The 26,447-nt window shown below is 45.8% G+C and overlaps 1 protein-coding gene across 4 annotated transcripts in view; it reads right to left on the bottom strand.

The window, feature by feature from the left end:
* Positions 1-26,447, bottom strand: part of HECTD4 (HECT domain E3 ubiquitin protein ligase 4) — a 547,332-nt gene that overhangs the window by 97,707 nt on the left and 423,178 nt on the right. For all 4 annotated transcript variants that reach the window (XM_063964358.1, XM_063964361.1, XM_063964359.1 and 1 more), the window contains exons 49-53: positions 18,785-18,948; positions 15,878-16,115; positions 15,631-15,767; positions 14,784-14,910; positions 4,901-5,038 (exon numbers count right to left, since the gene is read on the bottom strand). In XM_063964358.1, coding sequence (XP_063820428.1) covers positions 4,901-5,038; positions 14,784-14,910; positions 15,631-15,767; positions 15,878-16,115; positions 18,785-18,948 — 804 coding nt within the window. The remainder of the gene's footprint in view (positions 1-4,900; positions 5,039-14,783; positions 14,911-15,630; positions 15,768-15,877; positions 16,116-18,784; positions 18,949-26,447) is intronic.

The raw sequence follows: 26,447 nt of genomic DNA, 5'->3' as shown, positions 1-26,447 counted from the left end.
AGTGATAGTGTTTCGCTGTCACCTACTTCCTAGCCTTTATCAGAGTAGGGATGACTTCCTCCGGAATACTCGCTAGAATTTGGTGTTCAACTCCCATGCCGTCAAACGTAACCGCGGTAAGTCTTGGAACACGCAGGGCCCCTGCTGCAACAGGTCCTCCCTGGGAGGAAGAGGCCACGGATCTTCTGTGAGCATTTCCTGAAGATCTGAATACCAGGCCCTTCGAGGCCAATCTGGAACAATGAGTATTGTCTGCACTATTTTTTGTCTTATGATTCTCAGTATTTTTGAGATGAGCAGAAGAGGAGGGAACACATAGACCGACTGAAACACCCATGGTGTCACCAGGGCGTCCACCGCTACTGCCTGAGGATCCCTTGACCTGGCACAATACCACCGAAGCTTGTTGTTGAGACGTGACGCCATCATGTCTATTTGCGGAAGTCCCCAATGACTCGTTGTCTCTGCAAAAAACTTCCTGATGAAGTCCCCATTCTCCTGGATGGAGATCGTGTCTGCTGAGGAAGTCTGCTTCCCAGTTATCCACTCCCGGAATGAAGACTGCTGACAGAGCGCTTATGTGATTATCCGCCCAGCGAAAAATCCTGGTGGCTTCCGCCATTGCCACTCTGTTCCTTGTCCCGCCTTGGTGGTTTACATGAGCCACGGCTGTGACGTTGTCTGATTGAATCAGAACCGGTAGGTCGCGAAGAAGATACTCCGCTTGTCGTAGGCCGTTGTATATGGCCCTCAATTTCAGTACACTGATGTGTAGACAAGCCTCCTGGCTTGACCATAGTCCCTGAATTTTTTTTTTTTGTGTGTGACAGCTCCCCATCCTCGGAGGCTCGCGTCCGTGGTCACAAGAACCCAGTCTTGAATGCCGAACCTGCGACCCTCTAGAAGAGGAGTACTCTGGAGCCACCACAGGAGAGAGACCCTGGCCCTGGGGGACATGGCATCTTCCGATTTATCTACAGATGGGACCCTGACCACTTGTCCCGAAGGTCCCACTGAAAAGTCCTTGCATGGAACCTGCCGAATCGATTGGCCTCATAGGCCGCCATCATCTGTCCCAATACTCGAGTGCATTGATGAACTGACACTCTTTTTGGCTTTAACAGGTCTTTGATCATGTTCCGGAGTTCCTGGGCTTTTTCCCCTGGGAGAAAAAACCCCTTTGTTTTTCCGTATCCAGAATCATGCCCAAAAAAGACAGCCGAGTTGTCGGAACCAACTGCGACTTTCGTAGATTTAGAATCCAGCTGTGCTGTTGTATTACTCTCAGGGAGAGAGACACGCTTTTTAATAACTGTTCCCTTGAACTCGCCTTTATCAGGAGATCGTCCAAGTATGTGATACTTGTGACCCCTTGCTTGCGCAGGAGCACCACCATTTCCGCCAGTATCTTGGTGAAAATTCTCGGGGCCGTGGAAAGCCCAAACGGCAACGTCTAAAACTGGTAATGACAATCCTGTACAGCGAATCTTAGGTACGCCCGATGAGGATGATATATTCGGGACATGAAGGTATGTATCCTTTATGTCTAGTGACACCAAAAAATCGCCCCCTTTCCAGGCTGGATATCCTTGCCCTGAGAGATTCCATCTTGAATTTGCATCTTTTTAACTATAGGTTTAGGGATTTTAGATTCAGAATTGGTCTGACCGAGCCATCCGGCTTTGGGACCACAAATAGGGTTGAATAAAACCCTTTTCCCTGTTGCCCTAGGGGAACCATGATAATCACTTGCTGTTGACACAGCTTTAGTATGGCAGCCAAAACTATTTTCCTCTCCGGGGAAGTAGCTGGCAAGGCCGATTTGAAAATCGGTGTGGAAGCACCTCTTTGATTGATTTGGTAGAGGCCAGGAAGGACATTTTTCCTGTGAACTAGCCGTAGCCGGTGCTCTTTTCCCTCTACCTCTTGCGAGGAAAGAAAGCCACACCCCATTTAGAACTTACGCGACCGAAAGGACTGCATCTGTTATTGGGGTGTTTCCTTTTGCTGTGGTGGAACGTAAGGCAAAAAAGACGACTTACCCGTGGTAGCTGTGGAAACCAGGTCCACGAGGCCCTCCCCAAATAAAACTTCACCCTTGTAAGGTAAAGCCTCCAAATGTCTCTTTGAGACAGCATCACCTGTCCATTGACGGGTCCGCAGGAACCTACTAGCAGAACCTGCGATGGCATTAGCTCTTGAACCCAAAAGCCCAATATCTCTCGCAGCCACTCTCATATATAGTGCTGCGTCCTTGATGTGAACTAAAGTCAACACCATACTATCTTTATCTAGGGTGTCAATGTCAGATGACAAGTTATCAGCCCAAGCTGTAATTGCGCTACGTACCCATGCCGACGCTACTGCAGGTCTAAATAGGGCTCCCGTAGTCGCATAAATTGATTTTAAGGTAGATTCCTGCCTACGATCCTCAGGATCCTATAGGGCCACCGTATCAGGGGACGGTAGTGCTACCTTTTTGGACCAGCGTGTTAAGGCCTTGTCCAGCGTGGGCGAGGATTCCCACCGTAACCTGTCCTTTGAGGGGAAAGGATACACCATAATAATTCTCTTGGGAACCTGCAGTCTAATGTCAGGAGTCTCCAAAGCTTTTAAAATAAAAGGGTCAGCTCATGCGATGAGATATGTTACTTTTCTTTAAACATGTAGACCCTCGTGTCAGGGACATAGGAGTCCTCTGTGATATGCAAAACATCTTTTATTGCAATAATCATATATTGAATACTTTCGCGACTCATGGGTGCAACCTTGAATCATCCAAGTCGACACTGGAGTCGGAGTCCGTGTCGGTATCAGTGTCTGCTAACTGGGTAAAGGGACGTTTATGGGACCCTGAAGGGTCCCGGGACACAGTAAAAGCCATGGGTTAATTCCCTGCTTGTCTTTGGACTCTGCTTTGTCCAATCTGTAATAAAGCCACATTAGCATTCAAAATATTCCACATGTCCACCCAATCAGGTGTCGGCTGTGCCGACGGAGACACCACCACCATCTGTTCTGCATCCTCCCTAGACTAGCCTTCCGCTTCAGACATGTCGACACACACGTACTGACACCCCCACACACACTGGGATAAATAAATATGGGGACTGACCCACAACAAGGCCCTTTGGAGAGACAGAGAGAGTATGCCAGCACACACCCAGCACCACAATATAGTGAAACCAAGGTCCCAGCCTAAATAGCGCTTTATATATAAATATATGTACAATCTGCACCAAATAAATGTCCCCCCCCCCCTCGTTTTTGCCCCCTGTTATTGTTCAGCAGGGGAGAATCTGGGAGCACTTCTCTGCAGCATGCTGTGGAGAAAATGGCGCTGGTTAGTGCTGGAGGATCAAGCCCCGCCCCCCGACGGCGGGCTTCGGTCCCGCTCAATTTCTTTATACTGGCGGGGATTTTATACTATACTGCCTCCGCAGTATCTGAGACCTGTGCCAGTACTGTTTTTGAGGTAATAATTGCTGCCCAGGGCGCCCCCCCCTGCGCCCTGCACCCGTACAGTGCCTTTTGTGTGTGTGTGTGTTTGGAGCAATGGTGCGCAGCGTTACCGCTGAGCGGTACCTCATTGGAGATCTGAAGTCTTCTGCCGCCTTTGAAGTCTTCTTTCTTCTCATACTCACCCGGCTTCTATCTTCCGGCTCTGTGAGGAGGACGGCGGCGCGGCTCCGGGACGAACGGCGAGGGTGAGACCTGCGTTCTGACCCTCTGGAGCTAATGGTGTCCAGGAGCCTAAGAAGCAGAGCCTATCATTTAAGTAGGTCTGCTTCTCTCCCCTCAGTCCCACGATGCAGGGAGCCTGTTGCCAGCAGTGCTCCCTGAAAATAAAAAAACCTAACAAAAAGTATTTTTCAGAGAAACTCAGTAGAGCTCCCCTGCAGTGCACCCAGTCTCCTCTGGGCACAGGATCTAACTGAGGTCTGGAGGAGGGGCATAGAGGGAGGAGCCAGTGCACACCCATCTAAAGTCTTTAGAGTGGCCATGTCTCCTGTGGAGCCCGTCCTTACGGAGTTCCCAGCATCCTCTAGGACGTAAGAGAAATTTCTTTTAAGAGACCAATCTTGCAATTAAAACCTAAAGTATTAGAGAAAGTCAGCAGAAATTAGCACAATTTTTTGTGTACCATGCAACTGATTTCAGGACCATCTAGCAATCATCAGCAGATCATTATTATTAGATCCACTACTGTTGTCTCACACTCAGAGGAATGCAGCACAGGGCAATTTAACCACTTAACGAACAAGTTTTTACACAAAAACGAGGCAAAATTGCTTTATTGTTTTATTTAATAAAGGTTTTGTTTTTTTCAAAATGCACCCCACGAAAGCTCCCCCCCCCCGTGTTGCAAAAGATCCCCAGCACTAATGCCCTCCACCCCCCTAAGCGTAATAAATCCCAGGGGCAGTTCCACCACCGCCGGTATCAGTGGCCCACATATGCTTGTACTCCCCTTTATATGCATGAGTATGTTTTTAAATATTCCCTCCCCAGACAAAAATCCTTTTAGTGGGCCATAACCGACCTCCCCCCCCCCCCCCCCCTCATGCAAAAAGATACTCACCCATTACATAGCTTGCCCCCCTCCCCTTATCGCTTCCCCCAACCAGTACTGCTGCTGCTTATCTGCAGCAGCCTCCCCAGACCCATGTTGCCCAGCACACAGCAGCATGTGCTGGCTGCTAGAGAGAGAGAAGCTGTACCAGCTGGCACAGGAGGAGGACATTCCTCCATAACAGATGGGGCATGCACGTAATGCAGCTCTGTCAGGTAAGGCCCAGATGGCTGTGATCATAACTGTTGAATACAGCAACATAACAAGCACACAGTATACTAAAGACTCACAAGACATTGTTTATTTTTACCCAAAATAAATATATACCTTTGCGAACTTTATCTATAGTGAATTTATTTGCCTCATCCTTGATGTCCTCGATGGTAGGAAGGTAGAGATCTCTCGGGATGCCACCATTCTCCTCATACAGAAACTCCACTGTCTGCCGTGCGATATCCACCATTCCTGCAAAGCAAATTAACAGAAAGGTGATCAGTAGTGACCTAGCTAAATGAGTGTGTGATGTTTTTTATTCACTGGGTGTATTGAGCATGTAGCTGAAGTAGCAGACTGTGGGGCTGACTCAGAGTCCAATGCAGGCAGCAACATACGCCAGATCCACTACCTTATATTAATGTGACAACCATAGGGATAGTGCAGAGATGCATAAACTTGTATCTGCACATGTACTGTAAGCAAACACTTGCCCACTGCATCCATGCACAAACATCCGTCCAACTCCAACAGCCCCTTATTGTAAATAGTTACATACTCCTGTGAAGCATCGGCCCCTCTTTTACATACGCTATTACTGCTCAATTTGTTGTATGTGTGTATTATTGCAAGGGCGTAGCTACCATAGGTGCAGGGAGTGCAGCTGCTAGGGGGCCCAGAGCTGAAGAGGGGCCCACCTTCCCTGTCAAATGACGTGTGTTATATACATTTTTCACTATTGGGAGTACATAATGGCCCTTACAACCTTTTGCCATGGTGCCTGCAATATTTATAGTTACAATATGCTCCTGGGCCTACTCATTGTAATGTGGTATAAAAAGAACTAGAGGGCATTATAATGTCACATAATATGGACTAGGGACACTGTAATGTGGCATAATACAGTATGAAATGGGTACACTATCTGCCATAATGTGAGTTGGGAAGGCTGTGTTACATAGTTTATACTGGCAGCCCTGCAATGTGACATAATATGAACTAGGACACTGTTATGAGGCATAACAGTAACAACTGCTGCAGAAAATAGGATTTTGGTTCTTACCAGGTAAATCCTTTTCTTTGAATCCATAGGGGGCACTGGAGTACTCTTGGGATATGGACGGGGCGTAGCCGAAAATGGCACATTTAAATATTTCAATTAGTAACTGGTCACCCCCTCCATACTCCCATAAACCCTTCAGTATTTTTACTGAGCCGAACAGGAGTGATAGAGAGGATGAACCATAGAGAATTACATATAATATAACGGTCAACACTAAAGTTGACACATAACGTAACTGACAACTAAACAGTTGACACCAGAATAGATATCACCGTAACAACGTATCCATTGGTGATAATGTGTTCCCATAAGATCCACTGAGCTTACCACAAGACAGGTAAAACTGCTCTGGGTGGGCATCCAGTGCCCCCTATGGATTCAAAGAAAAGGATTTACCTGGTAAGTACCAAAATCCTATTTTTTTTTTCATCCACTAGGGGTCACTGGAGTACTCTTAGGACGTACCAAAGTTCCTCCTTGGGCGGGAGAGCTGTTTGGCACCTGTAACACTAGACGGCCAAAGCAAAATGCTGATGCCGTAAACGTATTAAACATGTAACAGCGCACAAACGTGTGCACTGATGACCATGCACTCATGACCTTGTAGCAGCGCGTGTAAGTTGTTTCGTAGAAACTTCACAACCTGCTGCCCATGACGTTCCCAAAGAACGTGTGGAATGGCTTGACACTGATGTAGGCGTTTGTAGCCTGCCTATGACGTTCCGAAGAACATGTGGAATGGCCTGACACTGATGTAGGCGGTCGTAGCCTATAATGAAACTAAGCCTGACGTATGATGTAAGGTCTGCTTGGAAGCTGTCTAAGCTATCCTAGCTACCTTATAGAGAACAAACAATGTAACTGGTTAACGTACAATTGATGTTTGGCTACATAATCGCGTAATGTGAGTACCACATCTAAAGTAGCTGAAGTTCCTTAACCTACTGATAACACAGGAACTACGATTGAGTAATTGATGTGTAACATTATACCATCTTTGGTAGGAAAACGGAATTTGTGCGAAGTTCCGCTCTATGATTATAAAACACCAGATAAGGTGGCTTGCATGACAAGGCACCCAATGTAAAACACGCCTTGCTGAGGCTAAGAAAAATTTTTTTTTTCCAAGTGAGAAACTTAACCTCAACTTGTTGTAAGGGTTCGAAATATGAAGACTGTAAAAAATAAATCAACATCCCGATTCAAGTCCCATGGCGCTGTAGGTAGTATAAATGGAGGTTGTACTCCGAGGACACCTTGCTGGAAAGTAAGTACAGTCAGCAAAAGAGCCAAACGCCTTTGCAGGTAAATTGACAAGGCCAAGACCTGCACCTTAAGTGTAGAAACGTAGTCCTCCACCTAACTCAGTCTGTAAAAATATTAAAAGACGGGATAATGATAAAGATAATGTCGGAACTTCCGAGCTTCACACCAACCTAAATAGACACGCCAAATTCTGTGATAATGAGCTGGCGTAACTGGCTTCCTAGCACTTTACATGGTTGGGAGAACAGATTGTGGAATGCCCTCCCTTCTTAAGAGGGCGGTTTCAACAGCCTCCGCGTCAAGCGCCGCCTCGCGAAATCGGGGTAAAGGCACGGAGCCTGTTGTAACAGATCTGGACGTGGCAGGAGCGGTTAAGAATCGGCTGCGAGTAGGTCGCGGAGATCCGAGAACCATGCTCTCCGAGTCCAATGAGGCGCCACTAGTACGACCGTCGTGGACTCTCGTTTGGTCTGTTTTAGCAAGCGAGAAAGCAGCGTAAACGGTGGAAACAGATGCACAAAGCTGTACGGCCACGCAATCATGAGAGCATCCACTGCCCCTGCCTTTGGAGGTCTTGTTCTGGACACATTCTGAAATGTTTGATGATTTTTGGCAAGATGCCATGAGATCCCCCTGTGGGTAACTGCACCGCTTGCCAACATCAGCAACGCTTCTGAATTTAATGCCCAGTTTCCTGATGAAAATCCTGACTGCTGGGATAATCTGCCTCCCAGTTGTCCACTCCCAGAACGAACACTGCCGACAATATCACCTGGTGACGCTCGGCCCAATTGAGGATTCGAGCACTTGTCACATTGCCATGCGACTTCAAATTCTTCCTTGTTTGGTGATGTATGCGATCGCCGTCGCGTCGTCTGACTGCACCTGGACAGTCTGAGCCCGGAGCATGTGCACCGCCTGCCGCAGCGTGTTGTAAATTGCCCGAGTTACAGGACATTTTATTGACAGCAATCTTCTGTGAAGTTGATAATTTGGGACCACAGCTTCCCAACCTCTCAGACTCGCGTCCGTCTTAGAATTTGCCAATTCCAGACGCCGAACATTCTCCCTGCGGTGATTGTGTATTTGGAGCCACTAGAGTAGCGATACTCCGGTCCTTGAAGACAACCGCACTATCTGATGAATCTGTAGATGCGTGCAATAACATCCAGGCGACAATGACATGAGTGAACTCTTGCGAACTAGAGTCCGTCGAAAGACGCCACCCTCCTTCCTAACAGTCGAATGCCCAAATGGATGGAGACTGTCCGTGGAATGCGTACTAACCGTACGCAATGACGAACCCTTTGTGTGTTGCGTTCAAACAGGTAAATCCGTTGATCCACGGAATCATTCCTATGCATGAATCCTTTGTTACGGAATGAGGCTTGATTACTTTAGGTTGACAATACAACCGTGCTGAATGACGCCATTGTACGTTAGTAAGACACGTTGCAGGAATAAGCGTTGAGACTGAGCTTTGTTGAGCAGATTTGCAAAGCACGGAACGGTTATCAGTCTCAGGAATCTGAGATGAGCTATCATGACAGCCAGTACTTGTGACCACCAGAGGCGCCGATACGAAGCCAAACGGTAGCGCCTGAAAGTGAAAATGGTTTCTACTGCAAAACATAAGTAGGCTTGATGCGTCTAAGTACTCTTGTTTGTGGAAAGCCAGAACTACTGAGGATTTCAACCCGCATTCACCAACTACAGGTATTCCTGTTGAATCTGTAGTAAACTACGTACTGATAGACCTCTCTAAGGCTCAGTATCAAACTGACAGAAACATCCGGCGTTTGTATCGCGGTCTGCAGATCCGCCGTCTTGTCTTCTGACCCAGGCAGACCTAAATTGCAAATTGCAATGGTAGAAGACAATCGTATTATGTAAGCGGAGAACCCAAAATTGCAGATTCACCCAACTGTGGACGCCCACAACTGACGATTGGTGATGGTCTGGAAACACATTATGGCACTTGCCTGTCAGTGGGCTTCGCGTCCTGTAAAAGCCACTGAAAACCTGGTTAACGATGCCTTGAAGTAGGCGGCAGTACCCTAACCGTACACGTGTTGACGATAATTAGTGGTTTGTTGAAACCACGTCCTCTACCACATATCCTGTATGTGGCTGTTTTTGTAGCATGGCCTGAAAAGGACTGCGGTGTAAAGACTATATCCTGAGTATTCTAATCAGGAATTTATGTAGACAATGGCAGGAAATTAGATTTTTGCCTATCGTATGAAATGCGTTTGTCCAAGACCGGACAAAACCTGTAGCCAGCGTAAGGTAATGCTTCTGACTTCGTTCTGTTAAGAACATAGCGAAAGTGCACGTCGTGCCGCAACTAGTGAAGCTGAAAGGAAACTAAACTGGCCGACGTCCACAGAAGCTGTACCGAGATATTAAGCAGATTCACAAGTGTGATCAGCGAGAAGTATAAGGTGTTCTTCTTGGAGGGCAAACATGAACTGAATTGCCATGTAAATACCGCCTTGGTAACCCAAAACCCGCACCAAAGCAGGGCTAAGCAATACACCTACTGCTGTACCCAGGGCAAACACGCGCTAGTATCCCCCAAAGAGGATCGGCTTGAGTCCGTATTCGTCTGAGCTGCTTAGTAAGATATGCTGAATAAGGAAACCACACCAGAGTTCCCTGTTTAGCCACCATACTGCATTATTGGGAAAAATGTTCTCCAGTTTTCGTTGAGAACCTGACGTACTCCCTGTTAATTATCAATGGCCGGCTGTGTTATAATGGATGGCATTGAATCGACAGAAAACAACCTAGCTGAAACTGTCAATTTATAGGACAAATAATAACAAAGTTTCCCCATGCAGTATACGCGTCGTATGTGCAGTCGTTTGTGGTCGACATACTGTCTGACAGATTTTGCAGCGAAGCTGCTTGTTTGACTTTGCATTAGACGCACTCATTATGTACACCGACAAGTAAGCACAGGACAGACCAGTTCCGTGCTTAGTATCCCATAAGGAAGGTGTGTATGAATTCGCATGACAGTGCACGTGTTTAACCTACAATAATGAAACTATGTGTACAAAACCAATAAAATAAAATACCTAACAACACCCCGGCTCCACCAGAGGCCGAGTGTTGTAGTGCAGCCACTTCCTGGGAAGAACCAGGAAGTAATGTCAAAATGGTGTCTGCCATGTGCTTGCTTATTGCAAGATAGGTGCATTGATACATACTCATTATGTAGCTATATACAAAGATCTATATATACAAATATAAATATCTATATATATCTATATATCTATATATATCTATATATATCTATATATATATATATATATATATGTCTATATATGTCTATATATATATATATATATATATATGTCTATATATATGTCTATATATATATGTCTATATATATATGTCTATATATATATATATATATATATATATATATATATATATATATAAAAAGAAGAAGATTTCCCAAAGGAGCTTGTATTAGTGCTCTGTTATATGACAGTATAAATAGTATCCTTATATTATTATTCTTAAAAAAGGATTTTATTTCCTTTAAGGATACAATACATAAAATTGTTCAATTACATTCCATGATACTTTATACACGAGATGATTGAAAACAATGTTCCATTCTTAATCATATAGTGGTGCCTCTTGAAGAACGCAATAGTTGTCTCAAAAACCCAACGCGTTTCGTCCAACGGACTTCATCAGGGGCTCTACAATCAAGAGACTTCAATACAGATAATCAGCACATAAATCTTCAATAAGTAGACACATTGCCAGAACAGTATTGGATAAAATTCACCTCATGGATTATCACTTTGCTTATTCAAAAGCTTATAAGACAATTAATTCCCAGGATTGGGCCAGAATTGTTTTTACAAAGAGTCAGTATGAATGACTGTCGCAATGCCTCTCTGTAGTTCACACTGTTCCAATCAGCTGTATCACATACAATACATATCTGTATTGAAGTCTCTTGATTGTAGAGCCCCTGATGAAGTCCGTTGGACGAAACGCGTTGCGTTTTTGAGACAACTATTGCGCTCTTCAAGAGGCACCACTATATGATTAAGAATGGAACATTGTTTTCAATCATCTCGTGTATAAAGTATCATGGAATGTAATTGAACAATTTTATGTATTGTATCTTTAAAGGAAATAAAATTCTTTTTTTTTTAGAATAATAATATAAGGATACTATTTATACTGTCATATACCAGAGCACTAATACAAGCTCCTTTGGGAAATCTTCTTCTTTTTCTATCTCTGTATTGTACCCCACCTAACAGGGGGTAATCCTGAAGTTGTAGCTTATCCATACAGCGCGTTAATTAGGTCTAAACCCGATATTATATATATATATATATATATACACACACACACACACACACACACAATTATACTTTTGGAAATATATATCCATAGATATACATACATATTCACCGATACAGATATACATATATACCCCTATATATACATCTTACAGTGCCCAGCAGCCATAAAAATCACTGACCCCCTCACAGGCTTAATAGCCTGAGCTGCTTGCTGCCTTAAACGCAGCTTAGTTATGGGGCCTCCCTGCGGGCATTACTCCCCCTCTCTCCCCGCGATCTCCCTTCTTGAAGACAGACCGAACAGTGAGAGCTGTCCGCGGTCAGCCGTACACCTCTCCCCCCGCTGCATACAGAGCCGCTGGAGCCGCCGTTCGCGGCTCCGGAGCTCTGGCGGGTAGCGGCTAGCAGAAGCTAACCGCGGAAGGGAGGGGGGGAAGCGGCGGTCCAGGGACTGGGGAGCGCAGGTATGGGAGCGGACGGCCGGGAAGCGGCTTGGTGCCCAGCGGCGGCTGCTGTGCAGTCCGCGGCTGGGCAGTGGAATACAGGCAGTTGCTTGGCGCCCAGCGGCGGCTGCTGAGCAGTCCGCGGCTGGGCAGTGGAATACAGGCAGTTGCTTGGCGCCCAGCGGCGGCTGCTGAGCAGTCTGCGGCTGGGCAGGAGGGTGCACGGTATTTTTTTTTTTTTTTAAATAAAAATCAAGACATATTGTCCCCACATAGCGCCCCTCACCACCAGCATATAACACAAGTGAGCGGCAGCAGTGTGAGCTGCCTAACCGCTCATTACCTGTACCAGGGGAGGCTATCACGGGCTTCTTAACTAAGCACGGTCCAGCTTCTCTGTGCAGCCTGAGGCTGCAATCAGCTGTGCTGATTGTGGTCAATGGCGGGGCCCTTTTCATGGGCACCGGCAGACTATCTGCTGCTCTTCTGCAGCACCCACCATCCCGGACCCCACTTCTCTGGTAAGTTGGGAAGGGAGTGGGTAGAAAAAAAAAAAAATCTTGCTAGAAGAATCGAAGGACAATCCTGTCCAATGTACCTTCCGACTAGAGGCACAGAAAAATACTGAAGGGTTTATGGGAGTATGGAGGGCAGAGCCGGATTAAGGCTTCGGGGGGCCCGGGGTACGTAAAACAAGGGGGCCCTAAAGTCTAAAATTAAAATCATAACACACACACACAGACACACACACACACATACATACATATATATATGTGTGTGTGTTCCGATCAGCTGGCATTCCCAATCACAGATCCATCTGCCACGGTGCCTATTAGCATATGTAGCATACACAAACCGAACAAATGGTGCTCAATGGTCTCACTATCCGCTAATAAAAGACAGCAGTCATGGCATTTTGCAACATTTTGGGCGTTTAATGCCGTCTTCGGGCAACCACTACTGGTTGCCTTACGATGGGTATTAAATGCCCGAAACGTTGCAAAATGCCATGACTGCTGTCTTTTATTAGCGGATTGTGACACACACACACACACACACACTATATATATATATATATATATATATATATATATATATATATATATAAAAACATACATATATATATAAACATACTGTACATATATAAATATATTAACACACAAATATATATATATATATATATATATATATATAATAGACCCAGCTCATTAACTTAAACTGTAAGTAGCATAACAGAAAGTTCAGGCAGCCTTTCTTACTTTTGCACTGTTTTGCTGACGACGTGAACAGGAGGAGAGCCCGTTCCTCTCTCTCCTCCACCAGGTACTTCAACCTCCGTCCTCTACCCGCGCCGAGGCACGTCCAGGACCCCTCCTCCTTCCCCTGCAGCCTGCGCTCCATCCAGTCACGGAGCCGCAGGTTGCAGAATCACTTATCATTGAACAGCTGAGCCGTCTGCAGTGCTGGCGGCTGCTTGACGGCTGTCAGTGGGGTGAGCAGCGTCGCAGATCGGATCGGTAATAGAGATCCGATCTGCGGCGGGTGGCGGGGGGCCCTCTCACAGCGTGGGGCCCAGGGGTACTTACCCCCGGAGCTCCCCCCTTAATCCGGCTCTGATGGAGGGGGTGACCAGTTACTAATTTAAATATTTAAATATATTTCCGGCTACGCCCCGTCCATATCCCAAGAGTACTCCAGTGACCCCTAGTGGATGAAAAAGAAAGGTGTCTTTCTAGAAACATTGGGACAGGGGCCCCTTCAAAATTTTGCTTTGGGGCCCACAAAGTTCTTGCTACGCCCCTGTATTATTGGTTTGCTAGATTAAAGTAACACTGTACTATATTGTTCCCTCTAAGACTGTAATCGGCTACTTCCCCTGTTCGCTCCTCCTAGAACTATCCCTGTCTCTTTACTTCCCTCCAGTGACTCTGAGCCTGTCTGCCAGCTAGTGGGTACAGGTTATTTGCTCCCTACTCTCCTTGTATGACCTATTACTGCTTGCTTCAGGTCATAGTAAGTCTCCATACCCTCCCCTCTTCCCCAAATGTTTTTCCCTAACTTGTACTTTGCTCATTCTCTTTATTTTTTGCTACATGGATTATCTTTTCATTGTACAGCATTAAGGACATCTGGTGGCCCCATATAAATAAAAGTTAATAATAATAATGATGATAATAACGATAATAATAATATTGACTATAATTGTTAAGAAAATAGGTTTAAACATGTTTATCTGGCGATAGGAGAGCATCTTTGTATTTTCTGGTTTCCCAGTCTAAAGGTGCATACACACGGAGAGATTTTGACTGAGCGTTTTCCCTTGAACTGGCAGTAGGAGATTTTGACTAACTTTTCCAGCGATTTTGACTAACTTCACCAGCGATTTTGGCTATGGGCGATTTTGGCTAACTCATTTAAGCAAGGGGATGCTTTTTCTTTTCCCGCGACCTAGCCAAAATTGACTTGCCTGCACAGTCTATTTTTAGCAGCGATAGCGACCTGGCGGGGACACGCATCGCTATCGCAGGCTGTGTGCACACAGAGCGATATGCACTAACTTTCTGAGCGATTTTGACTATATAGTCAAAATCGCTCAGCTATATTGTTCCGTATATGGACCTTAAGAGCAAGTTAAAGTTGTTTCTAGGGGCTGATACACTTAGTAGGGAGAGCGCCTGCCGCAACAGCTTCCTGATGGCTTTGCAGCATACAGTATGTCCTCAGAGGTTGATTGCTGAGCAGCCTATGGCGGTGCGAGCAGAAACCAGCTACCGTAATGGGCTAATATGCACAATGCTGGAGGCAGCTCATGGCTAACTGAATCTGCTCACGAATGTCAATTCCACAAATTAGACAACTGTGAACATTGTTCACCAACTCCATACCAAGTTGCAGAGCTCCCTTAATCTGGTCCAGTCCGGATTTTCTCTCGGCCTCATTGCGAAAACGTCTCCGAATTGTTGGAAAGACTTTGGTCTCCCAGGCTTTGACGAGTAAAGCATAGTGATCTTCCTATTACATGGAAATAAAGAAAATGATGATGGCTCCTACAAATTCCTCATTGACACACAAGCCAATTTAATACAACTAAATGGTAAACAGATTTAAAAAAACACACTAAAAACGGGTCAGGGTTAGATGGGGTGGGCAAATGAGCATTCCTCCGCATTCCAACATACCCTGCCACAGTTTTGCTGTCAGGGCATGCTAAAACTGTGGCAGGGCATGCTGGGATATGTCAGTCAACAGCAGCTGGAGGGCTGCTTATTGCCCACCTTGACATAGAGTTGTTATTTCTGTTATTACCCAGTTTTGTTTTATCGCTGGTGTTTCCAATTGTAAAGCGCAACAGAATTTGCTGTGCTACTGTATATAACAAACTGTTAATAAACAAAAAAATTAATAATTAAATACAAAGTAATCTGCTTTGGGACATAAAAACATGAGGGGAGTGCAAATAAAACCAAGACAGAAAAATACAGGACATTCATAGAATTTTTTGACTACCAATTGATTCAGAACATTAATAAAGCTACAGTAAATTAAGTTCTGCACAGATAACACTATTTAATGAGAAAAAGATAAAAGTAACATGTAAATTCTAACGCATGAATTTAAAAAGCAGCGTAGATGCTGAGAATATACTACATATAAAGATTGTACAATTCTTAAATTCAGAAGGGTCCTCTCATTCTTTTCTCTACGGCACATATTTAATGTAAAATATCTAACCCGTGGTACGTCGTCATCGTCATCATCATCACTCTCATCATCTGCAATAGGTGGAGGATGTGGATCAGGACCAGAAGTAACTAAATTTTCAAAGCTCAGTTCCATCTTATATCGGCATGAAGCATCGCTGTCATATTCTACAATAAGAAGACAGACATGTTTTTTAAACCTGGTTTTAATACTATGTACAAGAAAAAGGTGGATACATGCAATGCTGGCCAAGAGTCAACCAGACATATTCCCTTACGCTGTAACACAGTTGCTGCTGCAGCAATGCGGCATGGAGGTCCATGGGTCCCAGGATCAGATGCAATGCTAGTTCCAGCATCGTTGTCACTATCAGATGCCATGGCAAATGGCAAAGCCTCAAAATTTGCACTTATCTCTTCAGCCAAGTCGATACATAAATCGGCAGCATTGCGATGCGCCTGCCCCTCTGCAAAAGCAAATTGCCGTGATCCAAAATTTGCCCGGATTTTTGTATTCTAAAGAAAAAATTAAGAGGATAAAAGGTGACCTTCATATTCATAAACTGACACACCGAAGTTTTGCGACACAATATTATTTTTATGTTTACTAAATCAAATATGTTAACATTTGTTTAATAGGTTCTTTTACAGAAAACAACCTACGTCTAGGAGGCAATCCAAAAACAGAAAGCAATGGAATAGCGTCTGGGTGTAAAGAGGGGGGAGGGGTATCTATATAATAGTGCAGAGCTAGTGAATGAGGAGAGTGATTAAATATTGGGAACCCTCTATGTAAATATACTGATTTTCATAATGAGAGGAGCTTATTAACTAACTCATAAACCTTTATCTATAGAGTGCCAGCATATTACATCCCACCATATCATTGGGAACAAAACAGTAACAAAACAAGACTGGGTAGTAACAGACAGACAAAGAGGTGAGAGGGTCCTGTAGGGAAATACAAGAGGATTAGTGCTACATACTGCAAGCTGGGCCAGCCAGATAGGAAAGTTTCTTGGTGGGTTGTGTGATGCAGTCACCCAGCAATGTTGGCCTGGGGATAGAGAGCTATGGCACTGCAGAAACAGACTGCAGAGGTGTGTACTGATGCACCTAGTGTCATATGGCACATGACTCCCAGCACGACTGAGACACTCTGAGAGAAGTAGCACAGCGCACTGTTCCTTCAATTTTATGCATTATACGCATTGCAGCGGCGGAGTAAAGCTAGAGATGCTAGGCTGCGGCAAGCAGCACACAGGAATAATTTTTTTTACATACATACAAAGTCCCACATTAACCACAACGGATCTTGGCTCTTGCGTCAGAGCCCTTTTTACACAGATACACACAGATGTGGGGTGAATCTCTTAAGTACATCATTTCATTGATCAACAATACAATCAAGGATGGCCGCGATCAGTGATACAAAAAAGCTGCAAGCGCTACTTCCGGTCGCGGGATGGCATTAGAATGCAAAAAAGAAAATGGATGCAATTTGGAATGCAAATGGAGGTGTCGGGTGGAACGCACGTTTCACTTCCGGTCGCAGCAAGGAGGAAACCAGCGGGAAAATGGATATCCGGTCAGAAGGTATAAAAAAAAACCCACAGCAGTATCCATTACTGATGAAGAAATTGTTCCGAAACGCGTTTTCACACGGATAATACTGGGACCCAGGACTGAATTCTCCTTGTACACATCTCCATGTGGCCTTGACAAGAGTGCTGCAGTGGTGCAGAGCTGTTCATGGCCCGGGGACCTTCTCAGCTTAAAAAGCTTAAGAAAGCCCACCGCAGCCCCATGCAAGGATGTAATGAAAAAGGACTTTGACATTTCTAATCCAGTGGTTATTCTCATGTTTTGTATGTAAACCTATATGCTGCCATTTTCACGTTTTTTGTCTGCTACCATTACTGTGTATGTGATTAGATACCAAGTACTATTTTAATCGTGTCTAATCCCAATTATTTGGGTAAAGATAAGGAGTACAAGGTACTACTCAATGATTTCTATCATTTGTGTTAAAATACAAGGGGTAAGAACCTCGTAACATAACTCACGCCAGTCCTAGGATTAGCTCTATTTCTTCAATGATTGTTGGAGAGTTCAGTTTTGCTCCCATGTTTTTATTGCACACTCAGGTATCCTTTCTATCCTTATATTGGTCCCCTGAGGGTACATTTTGGCACTCGCTCTGGAACTGTGCCAAGATTTCTGGTTTTTGGTCTAAAGTGGTACAAACGCTATACCACATTGTGGTGTCTTTATAGATATTGCATTGTTACATGCGTTAGATTAGGAATTTGTCAGTTTAAACCATTGCAGCAAAGCAGACCTATGTAGTGTGCAGCCAAAAAGCTCAAGCTTAACTGAAAAGAGGATTCCCACCAAAGAGTGTTATATATGTACCATGTATAATTTGGATTTGAAATCCAGGACGCTAGATCTGGGTGCAGAGTGGTGGTGGTGGCATAACTGGTGGACACACAGACTTTGAGCAGTTAACCAAACCCTAGAACAGTAGCGTATTAATAGCACCCACCTACTTTTCTGAAAGCTGGAGTGGGAAAATGAACAGTCTCTAAATCCCATATAAAAACACCTGCTGTACTTCAGGAAAAGATGCTAACAGTTTCCTGTACCATTGCCACGCTTTATATAAATAGCAAAATATCTCTCTCTCTTTCTCTCTCTCTATATATATTTTGTATGAAGAACCCACTTTACAGACAAAACTGACATAGGGTAGAAAAACGGACAAAAACTCAACAGCAATTTACTGGTATCAGAGCCTTTATGAGATCTCATACTAAATCCAAGAATTTAGCCTCCTGAACGCCAATACACAGCTTCCAAATGTATGCAACACTCGTTCACATCTGCCCTAGCCAGACTTAGGTGAAACCAATGACGCAAAATGTTCATTAAGCAGCTGCAGCTACACAAAGAGGTCAGATTCTTTCAGTGGATGCACTGATGTGCTGCTCTCCCTGTACAGTACACAGTGACAACACAGTTCCAAATTCACCAATATTACATATACAGCTGCCGTGAAAAAAATGTAAATATTTCCTATATTACTCTGGATGTTTCAAGCAGTATCTACTTGGCATAAATATATATTAATATCAGTTACTCAGTAGCATTCATCCATGCAGTTCTTCAACATCAGCACCTACCTTTTTCTGAATATGCACAACTGGCCACATTCCTCCTGACACATCTTCTAAGAAGGGTCCAAGCCTTTGACCACAGTAGGTAAAGTAAACTCTGCCCTTGGCAGGCTGACCTGGGGGTGGAGGTGTGCCCTCTGTTCTCTCCCAACCGATACCAGCAGCATCACCTACAATGCAAGCAATATGGTTATACATAGGCATAGGTTAATGTTGTGTACGAAGGATGTCGTTTCATTAAGAATGAGAGAGCTAAAGGAGGCTTGAGTGGGAACAGCAGAAAAGATTATTTCTTAAAATGTTCCTGTTGCCAAGGTATCCATTTATTTTAAATTTTACTTATAGAAGGGAGGGGGGGGAAAAAAATAAGAATTTACTCACCGGTAATTCTATTTCTCGTAGTCCGTAGTGGATGCTGGGGACTCCGTAAGGACCATGGGGAATAGACGGCTCCGCAGGAGACTGGGCACATCTAAAGTAAGATTTAGGACTATCTGGTGTGCACTGGCTCCTCCCCCTATGACCCTCCTCCAAGCCTCAGTTAGGAACTGTGCCCGGAAGAGCTAACACAATAAGGAAGGATTTTTGAATCCCGGGTAAGACTCATACCAGCCACACCAATCACACCATATAACACGTGATAGGAACCCCGGTTAATAGTATGATAACAAATGGAGCCTCTGAAGAGATGGCTCACAACAAAACCCGATTTTTGTAACAATAACTATGTACAGGTATTGCAGACAATCCGCACTTGGGATGGGCGCCCAGCATCCACTACGGACTACGAGAAATAGAATTACCGGTGAGTAAATTCTTATTTTCTCTGACGTCCTAGTGGATGCTGGGGACTCCGTAAGGACCATGGGGATTATACCAAAGCTCCCAAACGGGCGGGAGAGTGCGGATGACTCTGCAGCACCGAATGAGAGAATTCCAGGTCCTCCTCAGCCAGGGTATCAAATTTGTAGAATTTTGCAAACGTGTTTGCCCCCGACCAAGTAGCTGCTCGGCAAAGTTGTAAAGCCGAGACCCCTCGGGCAGCCGCCCAAGATGAGCCCCCTTCCGTGTGGAATGGGCTTTTACAGATTTAGGCTGCGGTAAGCCTACCGCAGAATGCGCCAGCTGAATAGTGCTACAAATCCAGCGCGCAATAGACTGCTTAGAAGCAGGAGCACCCAGCTTAGTGGGTGCATACAGGATAAACAGCGAGTCAGTCTTTTTGACTCCAGCCGTCCTGGAAATATACATTTTTAGGGCCCTGACTACGTCCAGCAACTTGGAATCCTCCAAGTCCCTAGTAGCCGCAGGCACCACAATAGGCTGGTTCAAGTGAAAAGCTGAGACCACCTTTGGGAGAAACTGAGGACGAGTCCTCAATTCTGCCCTATCCATATGGAAAATCAGATAAGGGCTTTTACAAGACAAAGCCGCCAATTCTGAAACCCGCCTGGCCGACGCCAGGGCCAACAGCATGATCACTTTCCACGTGAGATATTTTAAATCCACAGTCTTAAGTGGTTCGAACCAATGTGATTTCAGGAATGCCAAAAACCACATTGAGATCCCAAGGTGCCACTGGGGGCACAAAAGGAGGCTGAATATGCAGTACTCCTTTGACAAAAGTCTGAACTTCAGGCAGTGAAGCCAGTTCTTTTTGGAAGAAAATCGACAGAGCCGAAATCTGGACCTTTATGGACCCCAATTTGAGGCCCAACGTCACCCCTGCTTGCAGGAAGTGCAGGAATCGACCCAGGTGAAATTCCTCCGTCGGGGCCTTCATGGCCCTCACACCAAGCAACATATCTTCGCCAAACGCGGTGATAATGTCTTGCGGTGACATCCTTCCTGGCTTTGATCAGGGTAGGGATGACTTCCTCCGGAATACCCTTTTCCTTCAGGATCCGGTGTTCAACCGCCATGCCGTCAAACGCAGCCGCGGTAAGTCTTGGAACAGACAGGGTCCCTGCTGCAGCAGGTCTTGTCTGAGCGGCAGAGGCCAAGGGTCCTCTGTAACCATCTCTTTAAGTTCCGGGTACCAAGCTCTTCTTGGCCAATCCGGAACCACGAGTATGGTTTTCACTCCTCGCCTTCTTATTATTCTCAGTACCTTGGGTATGAGAGGTAGAGGAGGAAACACATAAAACGACTGATACACCCATGGTGTCACTAGAGCGTCCACCGCTATCGCCTAAGGGTCTCTTGACCGGGCGCAATATCTTGTCAACTTCTTGTTGAGGCGGGACGCCATCATGTCTACCTGTGGTTTTTCCCACCGGTTGACCAGCATTTGGAAGACTTCTGCCATCCTGCTTCTCGTGCCGCCCTGTCTGTTTACATGGGCGACCGCCGTGATGTTGTCTGACTGGATCAGTACCGGCTGGTTTTGAAGCAGGGGTCTTGCCTGGCTTAGGGCACTGTAAATGGCCCTTAGCTCCAGGATATTTATGTGAAGAGAAATCTCCTGATCTGACCACAGTCCTTGGAAATTTCTTCCCTTTGTGACTGCCCCCCAGCCCCGAAGGCTGGCATTCGTGGTCAGTAGGACCCAGTCCTGTATTCCGAATCTGCGGCCCTCTAGTAGATGAGCCCTCTGCAGCCACCACAGCAGCGACACCCTGGTTCTGGCCGGGTTATCCGCTGTTGCATCTGGAGATGGGACCCGGACCATTTGTCCAACAGGTCCCACTGGAACGTCCTTGCGTGGAACCTTCCGAATGTAATTGCTTCGTACGAAGCTACCATTTTTCCCAGGACTCGTGTGCATTGATGTACCGACACTTTTCCTGGTTTTAGGATGTCTCTGACCAGAGATGACAATTCCTCGGCTTTTTCCAGTGGAAGAAACACTTTTTTTCTGGTCTGTGTCCAGAATCATTCCCAGGAACAGAAGACGTGTCGTCGGGACCAGCTGTGACTTTGGAATGTTTAGAATCCAGCCGTGCTGTTGTAGCACTTCCTGAGAAAGTGCCAACCCCACTATCAACTGTTCTTTGGACCTCGCCTTTATCAGGAGATCGTCCAAGTACGGGATAATTAAAATTCCCTTCTTGCGAAGGAGTATCATCATTTCGGCCATTACCTTGGTAAAGACCCTCGGTGCCGTGGACAACCCAAACGGCAGCGTCTGGAACTGATAGTGACAGTCCTGTACCACAAATCTGAGGTACTCCTGGTGCGGAGGGTAAATGGGGACATGCAGGTACGCATCCTTGATGTCCAGGGATACCATGTAATCCCCCTCCTCCAGGCTCGCAATAACCGCCCTGAGCGATTCCATCTTGAACTTGAACCTTTTGATATAAGTGTTCAAGGCTTTTAAATTTAAGATGGGTCTCACCGAACCGTCCGGTTTCGGTACCACAAACATTGTGGAGTAGTAACCCTTTCCTTGCTGAAGGAGGGGTACCTTGACAATCAATTTCTGTGAATACAGTTTTTGAATAGCCACCAACACTGCCTCCCTGGCAGAGGGAGTTGCCGGCAAGGCAGATTTTAGGAAACGGCGGGGGGGAGACGTCTCGAATTCCAGCCTGTACCCCTGAGATACCACTTGAAGGACCCAGGGATCCACCTGTGAGAGAGCCCACTGTGTGCTGAAAAACCTGAGACGTGCCCCCACCGTTCCCGATTCCGCCTGAACAGCCCCAGCGTCATGCTGTGGACTTACCGGACGCAGGGGAGGACTTCCGCTCCTGGGAACTAGCTGTGTGCTGCAGCTTTTTCCCCCTTCCTCTGCCCCTCGGCAGAAAGGATGAGCCTCTAGCCCGCTTATTTTTCTGGGGCCGAAAGGACTGTACCTGATAATACGGTGCTTTCTTTTGCTGTGGGGTAGCCTGTGGCAAAAAAGTCGATTTCCCAGCAGTAGCTGTGGAAACGAGGTCTGAAAGACCTTCCCCAAAAAGTTCCACCCCTTTATAGGGTAAAACTTCCATGTGCCGCTTGGAGTCGGCATCACCTGACCATTGCCCAGTCCATAACCCCCGTCTGGCGGCAATGGACATAGAGCTTATTTTTGATGCCAGCCGGCAATGTGCATCACGCATGTATAAGACCGCGTCTTTTATATGGTCAATCGTTAGCAAAATATTGTCCCTATCCATGGTATCAATGTTTTCCGACAGGGAGTCTGACCACGCAGCAGCAGCACTGCACATCCAAGCTGATGCAATAGCGGGTCTCAATATAATGCCAGTGTGTGTGTATATAGCTTTTAGGGTACTTTCCTGCTTTCTATCAACAGGTTCTTTTAGGGCGGCCGTATCCGGAGACGGTAGTGCCACCTTCTTTGATAAGCGTGTCAGTGCTTTATCTACCCTAGGGGGTGTTTCCCAGCGTGACCTATCCTCTGGCGGGAAAGGGTACGCAGCCATTAACCGTTTAGAAATGATCAATTTCTTATCTGGGGAAGTCCACGCTTCCTCACACACCTCATTTAATTCGTCAGATGCAGGAAAAACTACTGGTAGTTTTTTCTCACCAAACATAATACCCTTTTTTGTGGTACCTGGGGTATCATCAGAAATGTGTAATACATTTTTCATAGCCTCAATCATATAACGGGTGGATCTATTGGAGGGTACACTCGTCTCATCATCGTCGACACTGGAGTCGGTATCCGTGTCGACATCTGTATCTGTCATCTGAGGTAGCGGGCGTTTTATAGCCCCTGATGACATTTGAGACGCTTGGACAGGCACAAGCTGAGTAGCCGGCTGTCCTATGTCGTCAAACCTTTTATGTAAGGAGCTGACACTGTCACGTAATTCCTTCCATAAGTCCATCCACACTGGTGTCGACCCCGCAGAGGGTGACATCACATTCACAGGCATTTGCTCCGCCTCCACATCATTATCCTCATCATACATGTCGACACAGCAGTACCGACACACAGCAGACACACAGGGAATGCTCTTACAGAGGACAGGACCCCACAAAGCCCTTTGGGGAGACAGAGGGAGAGTATGCCAGCACACACCAGGGCGCTATATAACACAGGGATATCACTATACAGAGTGTTTTCCCCTATAGCTGCCTATAATATATATATACTGCGCCTAAATTGTGCCCCCCCTCTCTTTTTTACCCTTTCTGTAGTGCAGGACTGCAGGGGAGAGCCAGGGAGCTTCCTTCCAGTGAAGCTGTGAGGGAATAATGGCGCCAGTGTGCTGAGGGAGTTGGCTCCGCCCCTTTTTCGGCAGGCTTTCTCCCGCTATTTTATCGTTTCTGGCAGGGGTTAATATACACCTATATAGCCTCTGGGGCTATATATGGTGTTAGTTTTGCCAGCCAAGGTGTTATTATTGCTGCTCAGGGCGCCCCCCCCCCCAGCGCCCTGCACCCATCAGTGACCGCAGTGTGTGGTGTGCATGAGGAGCAGAAGTCTTCAGCCGCCGATTTTCCGGACCACCTTCTTGTTTCTGGCTCTGTAAGGGGGACGGCGGCGCGGCTCCGGGAACGGACGACGAGGTCGGGTCCTGTGTTCGATCCCTCTGGAGCTAATGGTGTCCAGTAGCCTAAGAAGCCCAAGCTACCACCACTTAGGTAGGTTCGCTTCTTCTCCCCTTAGTCCCTCGTAGCAGTGAGCCTGTTGCCAGCAGGTCTCACTGAAAATAAAAAACCTAAACTATACTTTCTTCTAGGAGCTCAGGAGAGCCCCTAGTGTGCATCCAGCTCAGCCGGGCACAAAAATCTAACTGAGGCTTGGAGGAGGGTCATAGGGGGAGGAGCCAGTGCACACCAGATAGTCCTAAATCTTTCTTTAGATGTGCCCAGTCTCCTGCGGAGCCGTCTATTCCCCATGGTCCTTACGGAGTCCCCAGCATCCACTAGGACGTCAGAGAAATAGGATTTCAATTACCTACCGGTAATTCCTTTTCTCGTAGTCCATAAGGGATATTGGGGAGACTTAGTATGATGGGGTATAGACGGGGTCCAAAAGAGCCGATGCATTTTAAATTTCTTCACTGGGTGTGCTGGCTCCTCCCCTCTATGCCCCCTCCCAGAGGCAGTTATAGGTAAAACAGTGCCCGAAGGAGAAAGGACATATATGAGAGAAGGAACATAACAACGAGTGGTGAGATTTATACACCAGCATACCACTAACATGCAACAACTAGCAACGGCTGGTAACAATAACAGCAACAGCTGAACAGGTAACCACATAACAGAGAACCTGCAGAAAACTCAACACACTGAGGCAGGCGCCCAAAATCCCTTATGGACTACGAGAAAAGGATTTACCGGTAGGTAATTAAAAACCTATTTTCTCTAGCATCCATAAGGGATATTGGGGAGACTTAGTACGATGGGGACGTCCCAAAGCTTCTAGAACGTGTGGGAACGTGCGGAGACTGCTGCAGCACCACCTGCCCAAACTGGGTATCCTCTTTGGCCAGGGTATCAAACTTGTAGAACTTCACAAAAGTGTTCTTCCCCGACCAGGTAGCAGCTCGGCATAGTTGCAAGGCCGAGACTCCACGGGCGGCTGCCCAGGAAGAGCCCACCGATCTTGTAGAGTGGGCCTTCAGAGACTTAGGAACAGGTAAGGCTGCCGACACATAGGCCTGTTGGATAGTAAGAAAAGAAAGAGATCACAAAACGGAGACCGTTTGTGATAACCCGGCGCTGTAATAGTGTAAATAGTTATATATTTGAGATGTTTCAGCAGCTAAGCATAAACAACTTGCCAGGTTGCAACGTTAAAATCTAGAGAGAAAAAAAGGAGGGGAGTATGCTTTGCGCTTGAAACAATATATCAAAAATTAGATGTGCAGTCGGACAAAGAAGATAGACTCAGTACAACTTCAAAATGATAATAAAAAAACACTTTTATGGTATCAATTAAAGCAGAGTATGCCACATATAGAATGAATTAAAATAATGACAGTTTTACAATTTGTTAGATAAACTAAACTGAAAATAAAAATAAACATAAGAATAAAAATAAAACAGTTAAATGATTATATTCAAATGGTGATAATAAAAAAATCACAACACTGGCGTCCCAGTGTATTATTTTGGGTTTGTAATTCCCGCAGGGATAATTGACAGTCTCACAGTCTCAGATATTAATATAGTTCTTTAAAGGAAAGGTGCAATCTGTAATTAATGCTCCCGTGCTGGTTCCTGCGTTAGTGTAGAAACAGGGTCCTCATTAGATGAAATACACGAGGAGTAATAATGTGTGCTTTATTTCCTGTTATAATTACAGCTGGTAGTTGCCGTCTTTCCCGGTAAGGTTTTGTTAATTATAAATATAGCAGCAATGTTCAATTTAGATGGATTTAGCCGCCGTGAACAAACTACTGGGAACAGGTGTTAGGCCCCACAGCGGGGGTCACACAGAACTCACCCGACCAGTGTTTGTACAGCCGTGCGGCAATGATGAATCCAGCGTGCGGCAAAAAGCTGTGAACGAAGCTGTCACGGTTATGCTGAGCTGCGGACTGGGTCCTTTCGGCGGGTATCACCAAGTGAGAAGTGTATCGAGAGTGGGCGTCAACGCGTTTCGTCTCCTAGCAACGGAGACTTCCTCAAGACGGATACTTCCCCTCTCCATGATCACAAATATATACCTGTCTGATTGCTTTCATGGCAATCAGTTGTGGTTAATTGATACTTAAAATTATTATAAACGATTAAACACAAAATAAGAAACATACTGGAG

This window comes from Pseudophryne corroboree, chromosome 1 (genome assembly GCF_028390025.1).
Source record: "Pseudophryne corroboree isolate aPseCor3 chromosome 1, aPseCor3.hap2, whole genome shotgun sequence".
Lineage (NCBI taxonomy): Eukaryota > Metazoa > Chordata > Amphibia > Anura > Myobatrachidae > Pseudophryne > Pseudophryne corroboree.
The sequence above is the reverse complement of the archived record's forward strand: the minus strand, read 5'-3'. Positions and strand labels throughout refer to the sequence as shown.